This window comes from Lineus longissimus, chromosome 2 (genome assembly GCF_910592395.1).
Source record: "Lineus longissimus chromosome 2, tnLinLong1.2, whole genome shotgun sequence".
Lineage (NCBI taxonomy): Eukaryota > Metazoa > Nemertea > Pilidiophora > Heteronemertea > Lineidae > Lineus > Lineus longissimus.
Genome location: NC_088309.1, coordinates 15,242,352 through 15,264,760, shown reverse-complemented (window position 1 = coordinate 15,264,760; position 22,409 = coordinate 15,242,352). Strand labels below are relative to the sequence as shown.

At 41.2% G+C, this 22,409-nt stretch overlaps 1 protein-coding gene across 2 annotated transcripts in view; it reads left to right on the top strand.

Annotated features, from left to right (window-relative positions):
• Window positions 1-398: 398 nt before the first annotated feature.
• Window positions 399-22,409, top strand: part of LOC135482674 (very long chain fatty acid elongase 4-like) — a 54,951-nt gene continuing 32,940 nt past the window's right edge. Inside the window, exons 1-2 of one of the 2 annotated variants that reach the window (XM_064762924.1) lie at window positions 399-539; window positions 18,453-18,541. In XM_064762924.1, the coding sequence (XP_064618994.1) occupies window positions 18,469-18,541 (73 nt within the window). In that variant the 5' untranslated portion in view covers window positions 399-539; window positions 18,453-18,468. Of the gene's footprint in view, window positions 540-6,181; window positions 6,537-18,452; window positions 18,542-22,409 lie in introns of those variants that run through there. The other variant, XM_064762923.1, reaches the window with a different exon arrangement.

Sequence of the window (22,409 nt, the reverse complement as noted above, 5' to 3'; positions counted from 1 at the left end):
TGGTGGGGGAGGGGGGAGACCGGCAGACCCCCCCCTCGATTGCCTCCAAAGCCCGCCTGAAACAGCCGTCAGCGGTTACAGCTTCACCCCCTCCCCCTACCCTCCGCCCCGAGGAAAGTCCTGGATCCGCGCATGACGCCATGAAAAATAGTTTACGTAAGACTAGTGTGCTCCTCCTCTATCAACAATAATTCCTATTGACCTATGAGGTCAATTAATAATTCCAAGTTATCGGCATGCTCTTGACCGACTTGACTGACAATCAATCGTCTGACGTTACGGGTCAATGTCATTCGTCGTACTACAAGTCCAACAGACTAGATATTATCAAAAGTTCAAAGTTCTCCAGCACGACGAACAATAAGAAAGCATTTCAAGCATGCCTTTTGTGGCGCGGACGTGAATCTTTCGCTTTGGTTACAAAGGGTGATGCGACTATTATTCGCTGGTTCCATTCCATTATTTTCAATTAGAGAATTAAAACCTGCCAACGGATGCAACTACTATTTGCAGTGACTGACGTATGCCCGAATTGAAAGGTAAGTGTGGTAAACTCCTTCCATTCTAACAAAATAAACTGTGACTTCATAATATTAGATATTATGAGAGATCTGGTGGAGGGCGTAGCGATGTGAAAGACTTGGGGGGGGGGGGGTCAAGTGGAGCTCCTTCAAAGTCTGTGACTTTTGTGAGCTTGTACATTCTATAACAAAATGGTAATAGTAAAAGCTTTTAGAGGAACTGTATAATCCATTTGATTGATTTTCGAGCAAATGAGTTTTAGGGGAGGCTTAAAGATGAAAATAATGAGTCTGAATTTTAAATTGTACTGACTGTTATTCCCAGCACAAGATTAGATACCAAAATCTTCAAAACTGGTGCAGGCGCATATAGAGAATTCTGGGCTAGGTTGTTCAACCAGCATTCCAGTAACATTCGCATTTAGTCCATACGCTACTATTTTTATTTCAAAAGGAGTACCATGCTAAATGTGCGCATTATGACTATACTCTGCGCCGTGAAATATTGACCAACAAAATGGAAAAATGTAGTTTCTACCAAATCTTCCGAAGTCACAAGCTCGACACTTCTCGTATCGGAAACGTCATGCATGATTCTCCAGCCCTGCAGTATATATGATTTTTACTCACGACATTGTTATAACGCTGTCAATGGAGAGTAATGACCTTTCGATATATTTTATTAATAGAAATTGATACCTCATTGTCTGTATTGATTGTCTTATCACAACCGCTCGGGTGGAGCTGAAATGTTGGCAAAACCTCTGCTCTGCCTCCGTTTTAGTCTACATTTTAGCTTCACCCTCGTGGTTTTGTTCAAACAACAAATAGCTCCAGTTCGGTATCAATTCCTTAATCCTGGCACAAGTGGATTTCAATACACCCTGCCTCTCGATATTTCAAACCCCTGGTAAACTCCATTCTCTTCAGACGGATGGTGACGGTGGGAAAAAAGCAGATTTGGAAAGTTGATACACTACCAATTGCCTGTTGCACTTACTAGCTTGGGCCCAAGTAGTTACAGCAACGGCACCCAACAACGCCATGAAACACACATAGCACGAGGAATTGGGGATACGATTAACCTGCTGTTGCGACCCGGTGAAATAAGGACAAAATCAAAAAAGGTCGTCCGAAACCTTAAACCCTGAAATTATAATGGTCATAACATGTCAAGAATTCTATGGAATTATGCCCTGCATGAGGTCTTCCTGCACTCGTGCAGTTGATGTTTAAAAAATGGATTGATATATCAATTGTGTGTAGCCAGAATATTTTTGTTGCCCACCAAATGATTCTAAATTTGAGAACATTTAGGCGATAGCCACAAACACAGATGCCAGCTGACATAAAGACAAAAAATAATTTTTTTGTCACGAATTCTGATGTTGGATCGAATTTGCCAAAAATAGTGCCCATTCAAATTCTTGTGGCTTTCGTTTAATCTCGATAACAGGTTTTATTGCAGTTAATTCACCTGAATCATGACACAAATTGTAAATATTTGTCTTTGATAAACATGTATTTCTTAGCGTTATAAAGCTCTTTTGAGGATTTAATGTTATTTAATCACGATGACCAACTTCAACGGCAGGAATACACACCATGCGATATTTGGATTGAGGCTCATAACATGATACCCGGACGCAAAATTGGAATTGCGTTGTTTATCACCATAATGCTAGTGAATAAATGACATTTGGTACCATGTGCCGTCATCGACATTTATGTGAATTGTCATACGTGTGTAGAGCTCTGATTTTTATATGTTGGCACGGCCCCACGGAAGGGCCCAGGATGAGTGCATAGATCTTTACCGTGGGGTAAGATGGCGCTGAAGTGACATCGTTGTCCGAGTATGGAGCGGTATGAGGGCGTTGTATGAAAAAAATCGACACAAAAAAGTTTCATTTATGCATGACAAATACAGTTGAATTGATAAATACTTTAAGCTTCATTATTTTGAAAATGTGTGATAACTTAAAAGTAAATTCAGAGTAGTGTACCTCCAAAGAAAAAAACAAGCTGGGTTTTTTTTCGGTTGATTTTTATGTTGCATGCCAATAAGCTCTTGTATACAATCTCCTGATCGCTGAACCTTTGGACTTCGCAGATAGCCCTCCAGCGCCACTTAACTGCTAGCTAAAGAACTACATGTTCATTCAGAGGTCTGCCAGTTAACCATGACTATGACGATGGGAGAAGAGGATGCCACAATTTATATAATCCGGTATTTTCGGATGGGTATTGGGGCGTTTCATCAAAGTACGTGTCACTGTCAAGGGGCGGATCAAGACTTCTTAGAAATGGGGGAGGGGGGCGTAAATGAAGGCGAAGCATGAACGTTACGAGCACCGTAGGCGCAAGGCGCGAACGGGGATCGGACGTTTTGAAAACTAGAAGCTCTGAAATGCGTTTCAAGATCACTTCGATCGCCATGTTTGATGGAATATTTTCTCTCTAGCAAGCCATTTCTAGTATTTGAAGTATGTTTAAGGAGTCTTGAAAAAAAAAAAATTGTTATGCAAAAAGGGGGGGCGTACGCCCCCCACGCCCCCGCCTATATCCGCCGCTGCTGTCAATTCAGGCCGATATTTTCAAAGTTTGGTTTTTCTTTAAGGGTAATATTATTGGGACAGAAAACAATTTACAGGTTCGAGCTTTGCAAATTAAGCAAACGATTTGTTTTCTTCATTGGAGCTCTTTGATGATTTTTTTGGTGGGGGGGGGGGGGGTCTGTACAGGGACCGATTTTCTTCTGGATATTTTTCACTGAAATCTGGCACATTTGATGTTATACGTAAAAACATGAGCTGAAGATTTCGTCCACAAAATCCAGATATAAGCAGCACAGAGAAAAAAAAGGTCAAAACACACTACGTGAATGTACACGAATGTATACCAAATAATATATATATATATACGATATTATCGTAACCATGGTTACTGAAAGATGAACATACTCTTGGGCCCGAAATTAGAATTTTAGAAAAAAACTAACCTTAAGAAATCGGCCCAGTAGCTTTTTTGCACAGCAGCACAAAATACAGTGACACTTACTAACGGAAAAGACCAAAAAAGAACGTATACATGTACGATAAAAACATTTTTTTACATCAACATAGAATTTTGTTCAGACTAGTTTTTGCCACTTGAAGGTCTGCCAGAGAAAAATGTTCACAGCTTAATATACAAACAAACAATTTGTTTTAGAATTGTGGGTAGAATTGGAGAGCACAAAAATAACTTGGGATGGAGCAACATTCAATCTGGATGAAAGAGTCCAATACAAATAACAAATACAAAAGGATATGATGAATTCAATTAGGATGTCGCAATGTACTGCCCCGGGAGTCTAGACAATGTAGATGCGGGTACGCTTTGCGCCGAGCCAATCCTGAATCAATCTCGGCCATTTTTGTAGCGTCATTTCGATCATGCTAATGAAAAAAATATTCAATTATGTTTAAAATTCAGATTCCAAAAACCTGCAGGGAGCAACTGGAGAGTACATGTATAAATGTATCCGTAATTTCCGTTGCCATTTAGAGCCTACAAGAATGTTTCGTTTCACGCCCTAATTGTAAGTTTTCCTATTGACTACAGAGTTGATTGGCTTGCGTATTTTAAATGGTGTTACCAAGCTTAAATATCTCCGTTTTCATTTTTCCTGTGTTTGAATGGGGCATAGCCATTTTCATACTGTAAATTCCTAAACTTGTTGAAGCTGACAACGTTGGACATTGTACGGAGCCTATTCCACCTGGCCGGCGTTTGTAAGGTCTCCTGCACAGTTGTGCTACTCAATTCTATGCGTTGGAAAGGGCATTTCGTGGTACGGCTATCAGCAACAGTAATTTACGTGAAAATTAGCTTTGATGACGTCATAGTTTTTCCAGCTTATCAGATTTTTTAACTCGTTGCAAGTTTTGCTTATTGCATGTAGAAAAAGATCAGAGAGCCATCTTCGGTGATTTGAGATGATTCTTAATAGTCCTTTCAACCGAGTGATTTAAGTTTCACTTGCGTGAGATACAGAAGAGTCCGAGAAGTAGTTGTTTTTCGGAATTGGAAGATGCAGTTTTTATTTTCAAATCGTATTTTCTTTTTGATTCCCGGATTGAGCTGTGAATTTATGTTCATTGCTATCAAACAGCTATCAAACACTAACAAACAACATACACAAATTTAAACATAAGTGTGGGATGCCACAAAATTCAAGTCCGGACTGCCGCAGGAACGTTTCGCCCAAAGTCGCGACATGACACTCACTCTGCGGGCGGGGGGGAGCTGACTCGGAACCTGGGCTCCTGGCTCCTGTGATCAGTGATCCACAGATCTTAGTCATGAGTGAGAAAATCCTTTGAAATAGTCTTTCAAACCCTCCACCAGCATGCGCCTCTTAAAGGTCCAATTAACACCATTTTGTAGTTAAAATTCAAGCCCAAAGACAGAACGAACAGCAAATGGGACGCTCTGATCAAACAAGTACCACTGTCGATTGATATCGTAGTCCGTAGTCTAAGCTCTTGGCTCATTAAGCTTTGAGAGAAAATATTTGTAAGAATCAGGCGTTGGGTGATATAACGACAGTCTCAGGATTAGCCTGAATGTTTTATGTGGAAATGCTATGGGTAAAGATAGAAAAATGTCAAGGTCCCTATAAACTAAATTTGTTTCTCTAGTACATGTACCTCTGAGAGGGTCAGTGTTTTGAGGGACAAGAATAGAACCTCCGCAAAAATTGCTTTCAAAGAAGTATATAGTACGCCAGAGTGCTCTCAGACTGCCCAGCTTCATTTTGATTGATTTCAATCTGGGACAAAAGGAGTTTGTTTTGAAAAAATAAGGACAATTCAGGGGATGAGTCAAGGGTGCTGCCCATAGCCATAACCAGCGGTTTTCATGAGTAAAAAGCCTGATCTCGGGATGCCCATAGGGGGCGCTGCAAACAAAACATTTTGCTAAAATTACACATATTTGAGGCTTAACGTTCGCATTGAGATAAATCTATATCTTTTAAGTCCAATTTTGGACCTCAAAAGAGTCAACCTTCCAGAGGCCCTAGAATTTACGAACTTGGAACTTTGGTTGAAAGAATCATGTGAATGATTGCTCAGGTGGTGGGATAGTCAATTTATACTGTGCTGTCGTCCGCATGTGGGTGCCTGTGGCTAGCTTGAGTTCCATTTTTCACTTAACCAATATCTTCTAGGACCGCATTTAACTTTTTTGTCATCGGAGCGGGGGGGGGGGGGTTGGAGGGGAGGGGGGGGCTACAGACGTTCTATAGGAGGGCACGACACAACTTTTCGTCCCAAATATATCTTCATGAAAAACACATGCTTCACAAACGTCTGCCCTCTAATAAAAATCTCTGCTACAAAATTAGATTTTTAATTCTATTCCTACTACATTTCGCCATTTCTCATTTCGTTATTTACAGACGCCCATCACAGTTATCATTGATCAATATTACGCTCAGGGAGTGTGGTAACATGACACAACAATCTAAAACCACTGTAATGTAGAATGAAGATTACGCCCGTATGATACCTGTTTTAGCACACCTTCTCCACACGTGGAATGCAATATTCACTATTCAGTTCTAAATATCGGGGTTATTGTAATACCACATGTCCGCGTAGGTGCGTAGATATCGGTGCATGTGCTGTCTTGTTCCCGCATTTGATTGAGATTTTCATCGAGTCTCGTATACTCATAGCAATACTTTCAGAGGCCTTTTCTAGCTCCATTAACCGCCACGAACAAACCGTTGAGCCGTTCAGACGATCATTCAAAACGTATTGTTGAGCACACTGACTGGCTCACTGGATCTGAATAGGAAGGACATGCATGCATGGGACATGCCATTTCATGATATGAGGCCAGTGTAGAAATGAATACAAAATGAATTCATTAGTGCCTTATATGCTGTGGTATATGTATATACTAGGAATAGCAAAGAGGCGTATCTGACCAACTGACTGCGGCATACACAGGTCAAGTTTGAGGGTAAGTTGACCCTATATAACTCTTTACAGCTCGGCCGGCACACCGGGAGAAATTATAGGGCAAGTTGACCGTGTATCACTTTTTACAGCCCGACCGACCGGCCGGCCGGCCGGCCGGCATACTTACTTTCTGGTCGGTGAAATTGACCTCAATGACGCATGACCACAGTATGTATGTGCATGCACCGATTTGGGGTGTGAATGTGCTGTGGGGAGAACAGTCTTTTCAGCGAGGAAGTACAAGTCACGAGAGTGTCTGCATGATATCAGTATCTATCTCATGTGGACCTAATGTTGTGTCTCCCCATATATGATATGGATAGTTAGCTTGGCAGACACATCCATATATTTTGGCGACGTTTTGTTGGGTCAACAATGACAGAACTGACGAAACCAAATTGGACTAGCGCTGTGATCCTGGGGCTGTGAAACCCCTGTGAAATACCCCAGTGAAGTACAGTTCAAAAGCCGGTGTTCATGTCCAAGCACCGCATAGACGCATACATGGCAGATCCCCATGCATTTAATATAGATCTATAGACACTATACGAGCATTACTCTGTGTACGCATATGCATACAGTCCCGCATATAGCATTCCAATACCGTCGGTTGGCGATGTACTGCAGACTGTTCCACATTTCAACTATTGTCCCTTTGTGTGCCCGTTTACAATGTCCTGCCTGTATTGTCAGCTCAGCTAAACTGTCAATTCGCACTGGCTTGCACTCGACTTGCACGGAGTTTCTGGATCCATGCACTGGATGTGTCAGGAAAACAGTTGGCAGCAGGCTGATATCCTCCTGTGGGGTACATGGATGTTTTCTAAAGATTAAATTAAGCAATGAACTTGAATCTCGGTAACTGCTTTGTGGTTTTGGGAGTTAACTAAATTGAATCTCAGATGCTAATTAGTGATCACCAGTCCCATGATTATTGCGCGTCACAAATTAGTGTCATTTTCTGTTCTTGGTTTGGGCAAGTAGATTTATAACACAGAATCAGCGGACACCCCTAAAGTAATCTTGAGAGGTAGCCCTGATCCATGAATTAAAAGCTAAATGTGTTTGAAATTGATATTTGATTACCCTTAGAGTAACCTGACTTTTTTTAAGATCGTGCCTTTATCGAGCTTAACAAATTCCAGGTAGGCTACAAAACAGCTAACCACTGATAGTGATACTGTAGGGCCCCTAAAGGATTATGAAACTTTGCATAACCCAAGTACATCAAACATACTTGGGCCGACATTTAGTTTACAAAAGAATATCTTGTTACTGCTGATCTTACAAGATCATTTTGATAGATATCTTTCCACGATTCACGGACAAATCGGGATTATTCATGTACAATTCTTAAAATTCACCAAGTTAACTTTTGGCTTTATGTACATTTAGAGGTCGAGGTTCTATACTCGTGTAGGTCTGCATCGTTTACATTTTGTTGAAGTTCTACCCATTCCCCTTTGAATTTCCCGAATTATTACTCTTCTTCTCACATATCATTTCTGAAAAATGGCAGGAATTTTGCAATGATTTACTGGAATTCAACCAATCTGAGGATTCAGGCTTGCATCCAGACAGTTTGCTCTCTTCAGCCACAAAACTTGTTCCCCCTACAATAGATGGACATGTGCAATTTGTGTCTTTGTCATAGTCCCTAATCTCCCTTCCCCGTGATAAAATTTTCCTCCTGAATCTGCTTGGCTCCCCCTCCCCAATAAATATGAATTGGTGCAACATCAGGTCTAACAAGTCAATGCAGATGACGTCTCCAGTTGAGTCATCAAATAGCGTGTCATTCCAAAGAGTGTCTGGTCATAGATTCATTGACAAATATTTATTTACCTAAAACAACCATTCGGTGATAGCCAGAAGAACTTGATACTTTTTCTAAGTTTTTCGAAAATGTACAGGGGTGTTGCGGATTTTCCTTAGACCAATTAAATGCGGCGAGAAGTTTTGAATTTCGCACTCACAGAAATTGGCGAAACCTCGACCTGTGAATTGAACGTATCATGGCAAATGAGGTCAAGCTGAGAGTGGGGACCCGGTCACAAGTTCACAGAAGATGGCCTCATAAAATAAGGAAAGCATCCAAGCCAAATGTCACCACTCGGGTGTATTCGGATACCTCAGAAATTCCACTCGTGTCGTTTTGTGTATAAAACGTTGTCCCTACTTATAAGCTCCCGATAGGTGGCCAGTGTCTATTCGCTGTTGGCCCTTGCTGTGTTTTGCATGAGTCGGTGAGCGGCAGACTATAGTGATGAGATCCCTGATCTAAAATCGGCGATCCATGTTGGTCCCGGAAGTGCTCGCGCATGCAGGTATACCTCGGTATATGGCCCGTTTTACCACTGCAACGATATCATTATCAACGGCCGTTTATACGGGACCAAACCGATCTAGATCGATCCGGATCGGTCTAGATCGGTCTGCTATGTAACGCGCACGAATGTGATCTAGTCTGGTTCGATGTGCATACTGACGTCATTACGAGACTTACGTCATTCATGACGTTTAGAGCGATGTGATTTGTCTGGTCTGGATTGTTTTGGTCCCGTGTAAACGGCCATTGGCTTTACGCGTATAATGAAGGCCAGAGACCTCTATTAGAACCTGCGTACATTACGTGTACATTGTTGTGCATAAGTTTTGGTAAAAAAGTACACATTGGACCAATCAATCTGCACAAAATTTTATATGTGTCAAGAAGAACCCTTTGCCAATAGCGTAATAAAGTTTAAAAACATTCCAATACCGATTGCCTGAGAAAAAGAGATTTCCGTACACCATATCCATCAAAACGTCACTGGCGCATTGATATGGCCCTGTCAAAGTACAATTTCTAAACTGACCAGTGAGACCACATTTTCTTAAATATATTACCAAAAAGCATATTTCTGTGATGGCCTGACTCTGTAGATTAAGAATCAACCACAGATTGAGAATTAATTCCACTTTGGTCCATCCCAGCCATGTATTTACCACAACTTGACATTTTGATAAGCTCTATGTGACTGCGCCACACTTCCGGTCGTGGATGAATACATGTCTCTGCTCTGAAGTCATTATACCAAAAACGGAGATATCCCCATATCAAGACGTCAGGAGCAATATCGTTCCTCTCGGTACAATATCACCGTGTACAAATAAGCATGCTATATCTCCCGGAAGTAGAGTCCATTGATCACGTTATTTTGTTACGAAAGTGAATTTCAATGTGAATCGACTATTTCTCAATAGGCTATAACCGTCGGCATCAATATTGGGTTGGGGGCAAATTATATTGATTTATATCGGCATCAATTTTGGGTTGGGGGCAAATTATATTGACTTCCTACGTTATTGAACACAGACCACCTCATATTTCTCACAGTCCAGCACAATGATTCACCCAACGCACCCTAACTCGTGACCACAGACGCTCTCTAATCCACTGCCTGATAACTGCCCGCCCATTCCAATTCGGTTAAAAGAAGGGTGTCGTCATTCACTGTCATGTGACACTAACAGATGTCAAACCGATTTAAATGCGTTACAATAAGTTATCAGTGATTTTATGAACCAGGTCACACTAGGCTAAAGGGGAGAGGACCAATGCACCTATTACGTTTATTTACCCTTGCCGTTTAGGCCTCTCGACCCACATCAATGCTATGTTTGTGGTCATCAATATTTGACCTAATAATGTCCAACTCTGGTATATACGTTGCGTCTAAGTATCACGGTGTATGTAGATGACCATTGTGTAGCCACTATTTCCCAGTTGCGGTACGATCATAATGTACACGTCAGACTAAATCCCCGGGGACCTGGTGGGATATGAAATCATTGCCTCGACAGACGGCGCTCGGAGCAGCACACTGGTTGGCATGATTCCGCGTTTCAAACAACCTCCACTCCCACACACCGTGTGGCAGGTGCTTGCATATTGCAAATGATTAAAATGACAATTTGAAGCACATTTTTGCATAAAACCTCATAAATATGCTGTTTTCATGAATCATGATGGCCGAGCTTCCATAATTTCTATCGAAATAATCGTTTTATTACGCTCTTTGAAGGATCTATATTAGATATATCGCTACGCTATTGTGTGCAGGTTCCACGGTATAACGGAGGTGAACAGGTGAATAGTTCGGCCAAAATATAGCAGTTGGGGACCAACCATCCAACACCGACAATAAACCTGGTTTGCAGACTGCAATATTGCTTTAGTGAAAACCTGCCAACTTCTTTCAGCCGACAGCGGTATATTCACTTTATACAAGCGCGTCATAAGCGCTGCAGAACCTGCTATACTAAGAGGAAGTACATTCAAATGGCCCAATTCTTTGTTGTATAGGGTGGACAAGTGCAAATATTAATGGCGTCTGGGTATAGCCCATTGAAAAATAGCCGATTCGCATTGTAATACCCTTTGTAACAAAAGAATGTGATCAATAGACTCTACTTCCGGGAGATATAGCATGCTCGTTTGTACACTGTGGACACCGTGGATATGATCTGTAAATATTTTGATCCTGAATTTTTTTCAGCTTTGGCTTCATTCACACAGGTAATCTTATATCATAGGATGTCACTCCAAATACTATGGGCGGTTATATCCGCACTAAATGGAGGTTGCAATTTTTATATGGACGTTACCAATTTTATAAGGAGGTTGCAAATTTGGGTGGTTAAATTAAAGACGTTAGAATTTATGACAATAACAAATTTAAGACGTTAGTAATTATAGACATGGCGATTTACGGAGGTTGTAGGGTCGTATTGTTAAACAGACGTGGTTTTATACAGACGTGGTTTAATACAGACGTTGTGTTATACAGTCGTATGTTTAACAGCCGTTGGGTGGCGCTCGTGTCGCTCGTGTCGGAAATGAAGGGAGTAGTTCTTGCATGCTTGGCCGAGAACATGAATGCATTCTGGGTTCTTTTTTTAAGCTAACTTTTGGCCTAGCCTATTCTTATTATAGTTATATAGGCCTAGGCCCATCGAAATATCTTGGACACTTACCCAAAAGATATTGCATCTGTTCCCAGTTTTGATACTGAGTTCACCACTCAGTATCAAAATGTCTGTCACCAAATTTCTGTCGCACTGAGATTTTTCATCTATTGGTTGCTCCGGTTAAAACTAATAGAGGGTAGTAATTTCATGTCAAAATATCGTAGCAGACGAGTACATGTTTTGTATCAATACGCTTGCTACTTGCCTACAGCCATATCGCGATTGTAGTCTTAACCACTCGATTTTATATCGAGGAATCTTTGTATCAAGCTGTAGCATTTTATCAAAAATAGTTCATTCATTTTCCGACATCCAGATCCGCTAATTACGGTACAAGCATAAAATCCCGACCCACGTTTGAACAGTTTGTTATGCATTTTCCTAATGGTACACATTAGATTCAAAGGGGTGCTAAAGTTAATGGAATGACACGATAAAAACGCTATATGAAAGTATTTAATGACGTAGCATTACTGTGGACCTAAATCCTTAACCATTAAAGTACCATAATGGAACCTCTTTTTAAAAATCTTTATGTTATAAGCGCCTGGCCAATAGCCGAGGCACGTCCACTGGCAGTCATAGCAGACGACAATTTACCCGGGATTACACTGTCAGTCACCCAAAGAACACGGTTTCTTGACCAAACTTTAGAACTAATTATTGCCACAATCGATAGAAGGAATATCCTTCCCCTTACCTATCGGAAACCCATGTGGAAATCCGAAGATCGAGCAACTTCTATTCCTAGGGCTCAATACACTCCCACTCCCGGTGCTCTTATCACACCTGAAAACATCTAAAAATGTAAGCTTTGTGACAAAACAGTTAGTGAAAATTTATCGAAGACGTCACGAAATCACATGTCATTTACATGTAATCAAGGGCATATGATGATAAACATGAAAACCTAAATGTTGCTTCTCGTAATTGTATCAATATGAATATCCAAGCCTCCTACGGGTGAATTCTCACCCTTGATCTTGGTCATGTTACTTTAATTAAACATATTAATTCCCCCAATGCAGCAAATCAACAATAACTTGCATTTGGATATTTTGTACGAGACTTACTTGTATTTCAATGACAAATATTTACCATTCGTTGCTTGATAATTTTGAATTAAAGGAAACCTATCACGAAACGCTTATTATATAAAAATGGGGAGTTTTGAACGACTCGGTTAAGACCTAAAGCAGGAATAAGCTTCAATTGATAAATCGTTGCAGTTTCGACTTCGACTCATCAGTTAGTTAATTAGCTTGTGAATACTTTCAATCATCCAGGTATCGTAGATAGTTAAAAAAGCTATGAATCAATCACTCGAAAAAACAACTAACAAGGACAAAGCCTACGTTTCGCCAGTATCAACACTTCGACGGCAGTTTCGTAGAATTTCGTGAGAAGACTCGAGGTTTGACGGCTCGGTCCCAGGCTTGTGTAAGGTTGAAACGTAGTCCTTCGTGGCGATTGAGGGAGGGGGACTCCAGTCTCTCGTAGATGGCTTCCTTGACCCTTCTCTCAAACCGACGTTCCTCCTTGTCAAGAGTGACAACATCCTTGTTGTCGAATGAATGTCCGGTCTCCTTTAGGTGGCGGAAGACCGCGGAATCATATCCACTGTTTCTTGCACGGTGGTGTCCTATGCGTTTGTGGAGTGGCTGCATCGCTTCACCAATGTGTTCATCGTTACATTTTGAGTCCTTGCACTGTATACCGAAGACAACATTACGGGTCTTAGTTTTGGGGAGTTTGTCTTTGGGATGAACCACCTTTTGGCAAAGGGTGTTACCCGGCTTGAAAGTCACAGAGAATCCCTTGGCACTGATCCTCTTTAGTTTCTCCGACAGCCCTGCAACATAGGGGATCATGACCCGAGAACCACTGCCTGGAAGTTGTCCTTTTTCAAATGCCACCTGTGTGGTATTGGATGGTGGGAGAGCCTTTTGGAAAGGCCAATCCTCGTAACCATCCTGGTGGAGCGCCTGCCGCAAGTGTTCATGTTCCCGTGTCCTGTCCTCGTCATACGTCACCACCGTGTCCGCCCTGTGATAGAGAGTCCTAATCACACCAAGTTTGTGGATTAGCGGGTGGTGCGAATTGAATGCCAAGTACTGATCGGTATGGGTGGGCTTCCCGTACACTAACACGTGTTTGATGTGATCAATTTCCGGTTGGAAGTATTTAGGAGAGCAAATGTTAAGCGCCCGGCGGACGAGTGTTTGAATAATTCCTAGTTCGAGTTCCATGATGAAGTTAATCCTGGGGTGTTTTGGGTTGAGGTAGCCGAGGAGTTCAGCGGTGTCGTCCTCGTTGCTGATCATGATGAACACATCATCCACTATACTGCACCAACTCATTAGTGTTACGGGGACATCCTTGAGAGCATTCTGCTCGAAATGTGTCATGAATACCTCTGTGATGATGGGGGATAAGGGTGAGCCCATTGGGAGGCCATTGACCTGTTCATACACTTTGTCTCGCCATTTGAAATACGTTGTTCCAATGCACGGTTGGGGGAGTTCTATGATGCTCTCACTCGCTGAGTGATGTGTCCATTGATGGTTTTTGCTCAACCAACTTCGTCTGTATAACTGGCCTCATCTCTTGGCACTTTAGTGAAGAGGTCCACTACGTCATAACTGACGAGCCTGCCGTTTGGGTCGAGTTGCGATGCATTTGCACAGAAATCATTTGAGTCCTTAATGTACGAAGCTGCCTGATTCCCAAGTGGGGCGAGCAGTCCTGCGAGATGTTGGGCCGTTTAATAGTACCCACTGCCTATGCTGCACACAAGAAATCTAGCTTTGACCGGGTTCTTGTGTATTTTGATCGTAGCTCGAGCAGAGGGGGCTGTGGCGTTGGTTATGTTCAGCTTACGGTGTAGGTTCTGGTTACGGTCTTAAGTTTGCGTTCTTTAGCTTTGGTTGTATCTTTCTTACGTTGGCAATAGGTGTCCTTGTCGGCTAGCATTTTACTACCATTGATTGTCCTTGGTGTTAATGACAACGGTTGCTTGCCTCTTATCTGCTGCTAATTACAGGGAGAAGTTTTATCGTAGAAAATATATGGAAACAATTTAGATTAAACGCCACAGACCTGAACTTAACACAGACACTGGACAATTTATCCCAAGAGCTTACGTCAGCCTCCTAAATTATTTCAGCCAATCACAGACATTGCAAGGAATTACTAAACATGTATTGGACCACCACTGATACTTGTTGTCATCACAATGAAAACGCAAGACTGTTAAATACTATAAGTAACTGGTCTGCTATACACCAAACCTGTGCCAATCAATTGTACACTGGTAGAAACGTCGTGCTAAATAAAGTATAGAAAGAGTCACCAAAATAAGTTATTGCTAATTAAAACCCTTCTACAAATGCATTCTTCAAAGAATTCTTTAATATATGGATGAAAGGTCGATATTTCGATTCACCCGTACTCATGACGTACTTTTGTTAAGAGAGGTTTTGGCCGTGAACCCATACACTGGGGAATTGAAGGTCCCATAGAGCGGGATAGCGGACAATCTGAACGCTGCCAAGAAAGGTTTCAAGGTGGACGCGAGTCTGTGCAAAGGTCACACGGATCTCTTAACGAAAAAGTTTCGGAAAGATGAGGTTGAAAGTAGTAAAAAAAAAGTAAAATGTTCACAAGTCTGGCTGACCCAGCCAACTTCTAAAATGTTCCACCTGCTTTAATTACAGATTGAAGGACTTTGAAATGCCTATGAATATACTGTCTTCTCCCACTTAACCGAACGCGGCTGAATCGTAAAATGACTAAGTCCAAATGAATATGCCTATTTTACTTCGAACATTAGAAAGAACAGCCACAGCTGATAACTGACTTCCTTTTCGTGGGCAATGCCAATGCCTTCCACGTAAGTGGATAAAAGACATGAACATTGACATGTGGTGGTCCTGTACTAAATGAATGAATACAATACAACTAGCGTCCTCATTTTATGCCTCAATTTTATTATCCAAACGGGGTTTACACGTCATCATCAATATCATCATCATCCTCTTCTCCTTCCGAAAGCCAATCCCCTCAACAAACTGCTCAAGCTAATCATTTACGATCTCTACCCCCATCATCCTGACCACTTCCCACCTGGTGAACTGGCCCCTGCTACAAATGGCACAATCAGGGCCTACAACCACTCGATTAGGGATTGGTGTCGGACCCAACCCTGTGGACTACCAGTTACCTGGAAAAGCAAACAACAAGTGTGAACATTTACATTACTTTTCTGAACAGTCAGACACGCACAATGTTTTGATTGCATCCATGACAAACCTACAACAATTTTAGTCATAGAAGTTCTGATTTTCCTGAAAAATACTACCATTAACTAGAATGTATGACCGTCAATGACAACACTGATGACGTCAGGTACATGTCCTGTACTACATCCACGGACTTGTATTCTAGCGAGGAATAGAATATAGCGAGGAATAGTATACTTGAAGAAACACTACCTTGTGCGTCAGTTTCAGCATGACGTAATCCTATAGCATGCTCCAATTGGTATGTCTCGATAAGGTCAATATTCCTATTGAGACTGTAGCTTTTCTGGTGCATACGTGCACCCGATACAGCTTGGTTAGCATCATCTACATCATCATCATCATCAGTAATGGTATAGGGTCAGGGCTGTCAACATCATCTCCATGCTCCATTCCATACGTTAAGATCATCATGGTGCCTGCTAGGCCTACCCACGAAATCCATCGGATTGCGTGCATCTTACCAGAAGAACGTGGTCAAAGCAAGATGGTAGACAACAATTATGACATTTGACACGAAAGTGCCCTTTATTGGATTTCCCCTACAAGAAAACGATTCCATAATCGATTAGATAAAATAAATTCATTTGAAAGACTCTGGATTGGTCAACCATTTACATTGACTTGTAATAGACTTACGTAACTTCAAAAATCATCACCCTGACTGCAGGGATTACTGGCCCTGGCCGCGACCAGGCGTGTTTGAATTGACAACATTTACAAGGTTGTCTTCCTATAACCATTGATCACTATAATTGAGGCTTTCGCATCCACAAGGTCCTGATGTCATTATGTAAAAATGATTATGGAAGGTCAGGGGCAATGACACAAGATACCAGCAGCCCTTGATCAGTAACGTTAGCGTTAGTGTGTATCGTAGCACACCTTAACCTCTCTTATGTGAGCTTAGCATCTGGTTAACATTGCATAACGTTGCATAACATAACTGACTCCTGGCAATGAACTGCATATCAAAAAGTCTTTATTTAGACTAGCTGAACGTGGTAAAACTGACTATGGTAATTACTTCTGATGCAGCTCATTAGCTACATGAGGGGAACTCCAAACTGCTCACATTTATCAATGGAAGCTTATTCATGCCTAAGGTTTTAACCGGGCCGTTCAAAACTCCCTATTTTTAGAAGCGTTTCGCTATAGGTTTCCTATAAGAGGTAATCACTATTTTAGTTATTTTACTATGTTCAGCTAGCCTAAATAAAGATTTTGTATCACGACTGGATCTCTTTAACTGCCATTAAAACTTGTCATAAGGATTGAACGAGAGCCACGTGGATTTGATTACTACTTTTAGCAGATGGCAAAATATCAAATGTTGAAATTGGCGACATATAATTTATTTTTGTATGTTCGTGTCAGGTTTCAGTATCTATGTATATCACAAGAGGTGTTTTCAATAGGAATATTTATTTCATTGCCCAGAAAAGTATTTTTGTCATGAAGAAATAGTAGTGACACGAAGCGGCCAAATGCACGGGTCATAGGTCATACATGCATATATGCCGCGTCATCTCCTAAATTCGGCGATCACGTGATACCTGACGTATGGATTTTATCAGGGATTACTGTGTGGCCGTTTAAGTGATCGTTAAAAATATGGCGGATGGTCGTTTAAAACATGCCGGATGACCGCTGTGCTTTTTAAAAACTTGGTCGTGGCGTCTTTTATAGAGACCGTTCAAGTTGAACTTAAGGAATTGATACCGAACTGGATGTATTGGTTGTCTCACCCAAACTGCAAGTGTGGGGCTGTACGCCTCGGTTTTGGCCAATATTTTAGCTCCACCCGAGCAGTTTGGGTGAGACAATCAATACCGACAGTGAGGTATCAATTTCTTTTCTAAAACTCAAATTGAATATCGAATAATGTGGTTTAAGATGCTTTTGAAAGGCTTCAACTTTTTGCACCAACCCAAACGGTTTGGGTTGTCTCTCCAAAGCCTCTGTTGTGAAACGAGGCTATATACATGCTTCCCGAAATTGGTGGCTTGCATTGGAACTAACTTTTCCCCCCTTGTCCGTCATTAGAGGCATTCAAGTGTGTTGGTCAACCATGACTATCTCCTTTGTCCCTCCACCATAAGGCCTAGTTTCCCCTTTTGACATCACTATTTCGGACACTCAGCGCCCCATTTCTGGAAAGGTGTATACATTATCCATTATGAAAATGAAATAATCTCACTCGGGTGTTTTAGAATGAGAAACTCACTGTGAAAAGTTACAGTTTGAGTTCACCTTAGCCCGTGTGGTAAGCCTCCATCATAAAGTTTAGTGGTTCAGTGTCGGTTTCATACCTTGTGTGTTGTTATAAAGATAATAATAACAATAATAATAATAAGGCGTATTCCTGTAGGGCCAAGATTGCCAAACCCAATGAAATTTCATTGTGATATGACCAATTGCCTCATAGCCTTTTTGACACAAATTTGAAAAACACTTAATCTTTTATGTTTATGTTTATCATATATCACTGGGTGCGTTTCGCCCGGTGTTCGTTCTGCCCCTTCTATGACTGCACATGTTACATTTCCTGTTTGTCATCTGCCTTCTTGCATCATCTTATCTCGTAGACATTGTCTTTCCAGTTGCTTCCTAGATGTCATGGCTTCCACTGTGATGACGACGATTTCTAATATTTCCAACTTATATGAAGATTTCATTATAAGTAGAGGAGGTGCGTATTTTTTTCTATCTGAGGTTTTGAAGGTGACTTAAGTAAACAAGCACATGCGTGGCATAGACTTGGCCCAAGGTGCCAAGTCCCTCAAGGGTGGAGCTATGTAAAATGTTGCCAGAGGCGAGGGTTTTGACGGAATTTTAGCGAATTTACGACATTCGTTTTTAATCGTGGGACAGGAAAATAAAAATGCAGTGATACTTACACAATGCCGTAGTTCAGTTATCGTACATTCAACTTTGCCTGAACTTATACATAATTGTATAGTATTTAGCAGTATATCTATCTAGACAACGGCAATGTTGAAATTTTATCCATTTCGGATTTACAAAATGGGAAATTCTTTAAGATAGTTGGTCAGATTGTGGTGTAGCGATATTGATAATATCAATGGTTTCCACCTTTACTGGCATCAACCCTTACCCTTACCATAGGTCTGTAACGATGGCTCAACATCCGGTCACTTTCCGTAGCAAATACCGCTTTACCAACCACAAAATGTGGTCGTGTATCGTATAGAGGGATCATAGAGTCCAGGGAATATAGGACCCGGGGAACATAGAACCCGGGACACATCAAACCTGGGAGACATCAAACCCGGGAAACATAGAACCCGGGAAAAATATGTTTGAACCCCGGCATGGCCTGCTTTTGCGCCTAGGTTGTGTCACGAGTGACGTCGTGTGAATTTTCACTCATTTGGCATATTCCCGTAATTGTGAATCTTGTGATCAAATTGCCACAAAAGGCTCTATGAATTGATTCGAATAAAGATATTCCTAAATATGAAAAACAGATAGGGTAGAATAGCGACGAAAGTAAAACCTCCCCGCCAGCTCGAGTAAAATTGACGCGTTCATATGATCATCAAGGCGATCGATTCGCCATCTGTGATTTGACGACCTAACCAATGTTAAGATTACGCCGAAAGCTAGACGCCTCCTTCCACTCATTACAGATACTGGTACTTGACGGCATTTCACTCGTCATGAACTAGATTGGGGAGCGTCGGCTTCCGGTGCCCAGTATCTTTTTTCTCACAAAGATTGACAACTTCGAGCCAAGGAATACCTACGCGCTCGGTATTGAAAGTGCATCCACTGTATGCACAGCTCGCCTCGGGTAGATCAACGAGGCCTCATCGACCCTCCGCTGCGCGGCGGATAGGGTCGAGGTAGCCTAGACTACCCGAAAGCAGGACGAGAGAGCTCATATTTGCTGACCATTTATGGATTCATGTGTGTATGGAATTACCATTCTAGGTACATGTACAAGATATTTCTTAAACACTTAAAAGAAGAGAAACGTGTTATTCGTTATTTTTAGCTGGCACAAACGCTGAGTTCGAACTTTACGTGTTAAGATAAAAGTAACATTACCACCAGGGCCTTTTTTGGCTCACCGTAGGGGAGATAACCTCTAACACTGAAATTCTGGCCGATCTGATTCTCGAATTGACCACCAGAGGGCCAAAGCTGAAAAGGTAAAAAGTGCAAAATCTCGCTTACTAGTGACTTGTTTTTTTTCATAATATTTTTATGGTAGGTACTCCTAACAATGATTCGCCTCGTATCGTGCGGGTTTTTATTTGACTTACTTTTCAAGGTCACAGAGGTCAAGTGGCTGTAAGGGGCTGGGTGCTTGAGGATCCATCCCTTGGATTGTGATTGTATGAAAAACCACCAGGGCGAAATTTTTTATACGTGCATAGATGGCGCTGACCATGGTCAGGGTCATTTATTATGGTAAAAGAATGGATTGACCTTGACCAAATTATATTTTGTCTCGCTTCAAACCCCAAAAGTAGGAGAACTGATGGGATTTTTACAATGAAATTACACAATAAAACTGCTGCGACACCATCCTCAAAGATGGTGAAAGAATAATGTCACATTTCATTCAGGAACAGTACCAAAAATGGGTTTTATTGCATCAGAATTGTTTATGTTTTCACCCAAAACAGTCAATTGTGACATACCCACATAGACGATGTCTTCAGGCAGCATCAGTTATGACATAACACTCTTGAATTAATGAACCATTGACAATGAACCATGTGTGACGACAACTGCATGGAATTTCCCAACTTGGAACAAGTTCATTTCTGCCTTTCATTTCAAAGACCATGGTTCTCAGTCATGCGTGACTGCATGGATGTCACAATGTTATCAACACAAAGCTCATAGCATTTACTTTACTGTGCTGCAACGTCAAAAGCTGTATAATGAATGGCTTAAAATATTAACCCATTTCTCCCGGATTACCTTTTCATGTGACTCCCTGTATAGGCAATTAAGATTATGTCACTAGTCTTGGCTGACTGAATACCAGCCTTGATTGCCATATTTTGAAGTTACTAATTACCAATTTCGGCACTGTTCCTGAAGGAAATGAGAAGTCATTTTTTCACCGTAAAGTTCCCATTATTTTTCCTACTTTTGGGGGTTAAAAAGAGACAAAAGAAAGTAATTTGGTCACGGTCAATACGTTCTTTTACTATGATTGATGACTTGGGCCATGGTGCTTGCCATGCCAGCTTCAAGAAATTTGCCCAGGGAGTTTTTCATACAATCACAATCTATGGTTCCCCTTGGCCGTGTGAGTGTAACTAGGGCACCTTTCTTAACCACTTAAGGTACCGGATTACGTTACCAAAATAGGCGGGGCATCGTGACTTAAACATTCAATTACTGCCAGGTATCACCAAAGTTTCGACTCCATCCGAATAGCTATATGTATGTTTGATAAGTATTGATAAGCATTGTAAGTAAGAAGCACAAAAGATTTTAAAAGATGCCTGTTAATTTTGCTAATTACTAATGCAAATGCATTGCTGACGAAATTCAACTTCCTACTGCCCTTTTTTGGAACATTGCACTCGGAAGTTGATAGTTGCATTCACATCGGGTACACTTTGGCTTTCACGTAACAGAGATTTGTTTTCAATTTTCAAAAGGCAACTTGTAAAAACCCCGAAAATTCTATATTTGCTTGTTTTAGACGACTAATTAGTAATTAATTTATCAAACGTGACCTAAATTGCAAAAAGGGCTGTGTTACGAGATGCAGAGAGTTATTCTGCGTTGATACCAAGTGTTAATTGGTGAATCGGACAACGGAGCTCGGCGTGATTAGCCTGTTTATGTTGAATACCGATGTTATTGTATCAGTAATTATCCTAATTAAACGCCATTGAAAAATAATTATCTTCTTTGCTTTCATCATACGCAAAATTCCTTCAGTATTCTAGATTGCTTCCTCAGGAGTCGGTAATCCGTTGTGGCGAGGAGCAATTCAATTTTAAAGTCGACATGGTCCGCAAATTTGGCTAACGTGACCCGGCACCTTAAGCTATGAACTTGACACTTTGTACACATGATAACCTACGTCAGACAACCTCTGACGCCGAATTTTGGTCTGATATGATTCTCGACTTAGTCACCAGGGGCCCAAAACAAAAAGGTAAAAATTCCAATATCTCGCTTATCAAGTGACTTGCTTTCAATAATATGTTTATGGTAGGTACTCCAAGAAAGGATGAATCGCATGTCATTCCGATTTTGATCTGACCTACTTTTCAAGGTTACTGTGGTCAAATGGTGTAAATTGGTCGTTGGGCTTTACCATGGCACTTTTCGTAACTGCAGTGACCATTGTTCTGACATTTGGTACACATGCACGGTACCCTGTAGTCAGGTGATCAGATAAAGCTGATAGGCATGAAATTATGGCCAATTTTCATGTCCCAGGTATTTGTGATCTGATGTACAGTCATTTGCAAACGTTTAAGACCACCTTAAAATCGAAATCTGATCCTTTGATATATTGATATTTTGATATCTTAATATATTTTCTGTTGTTTTTC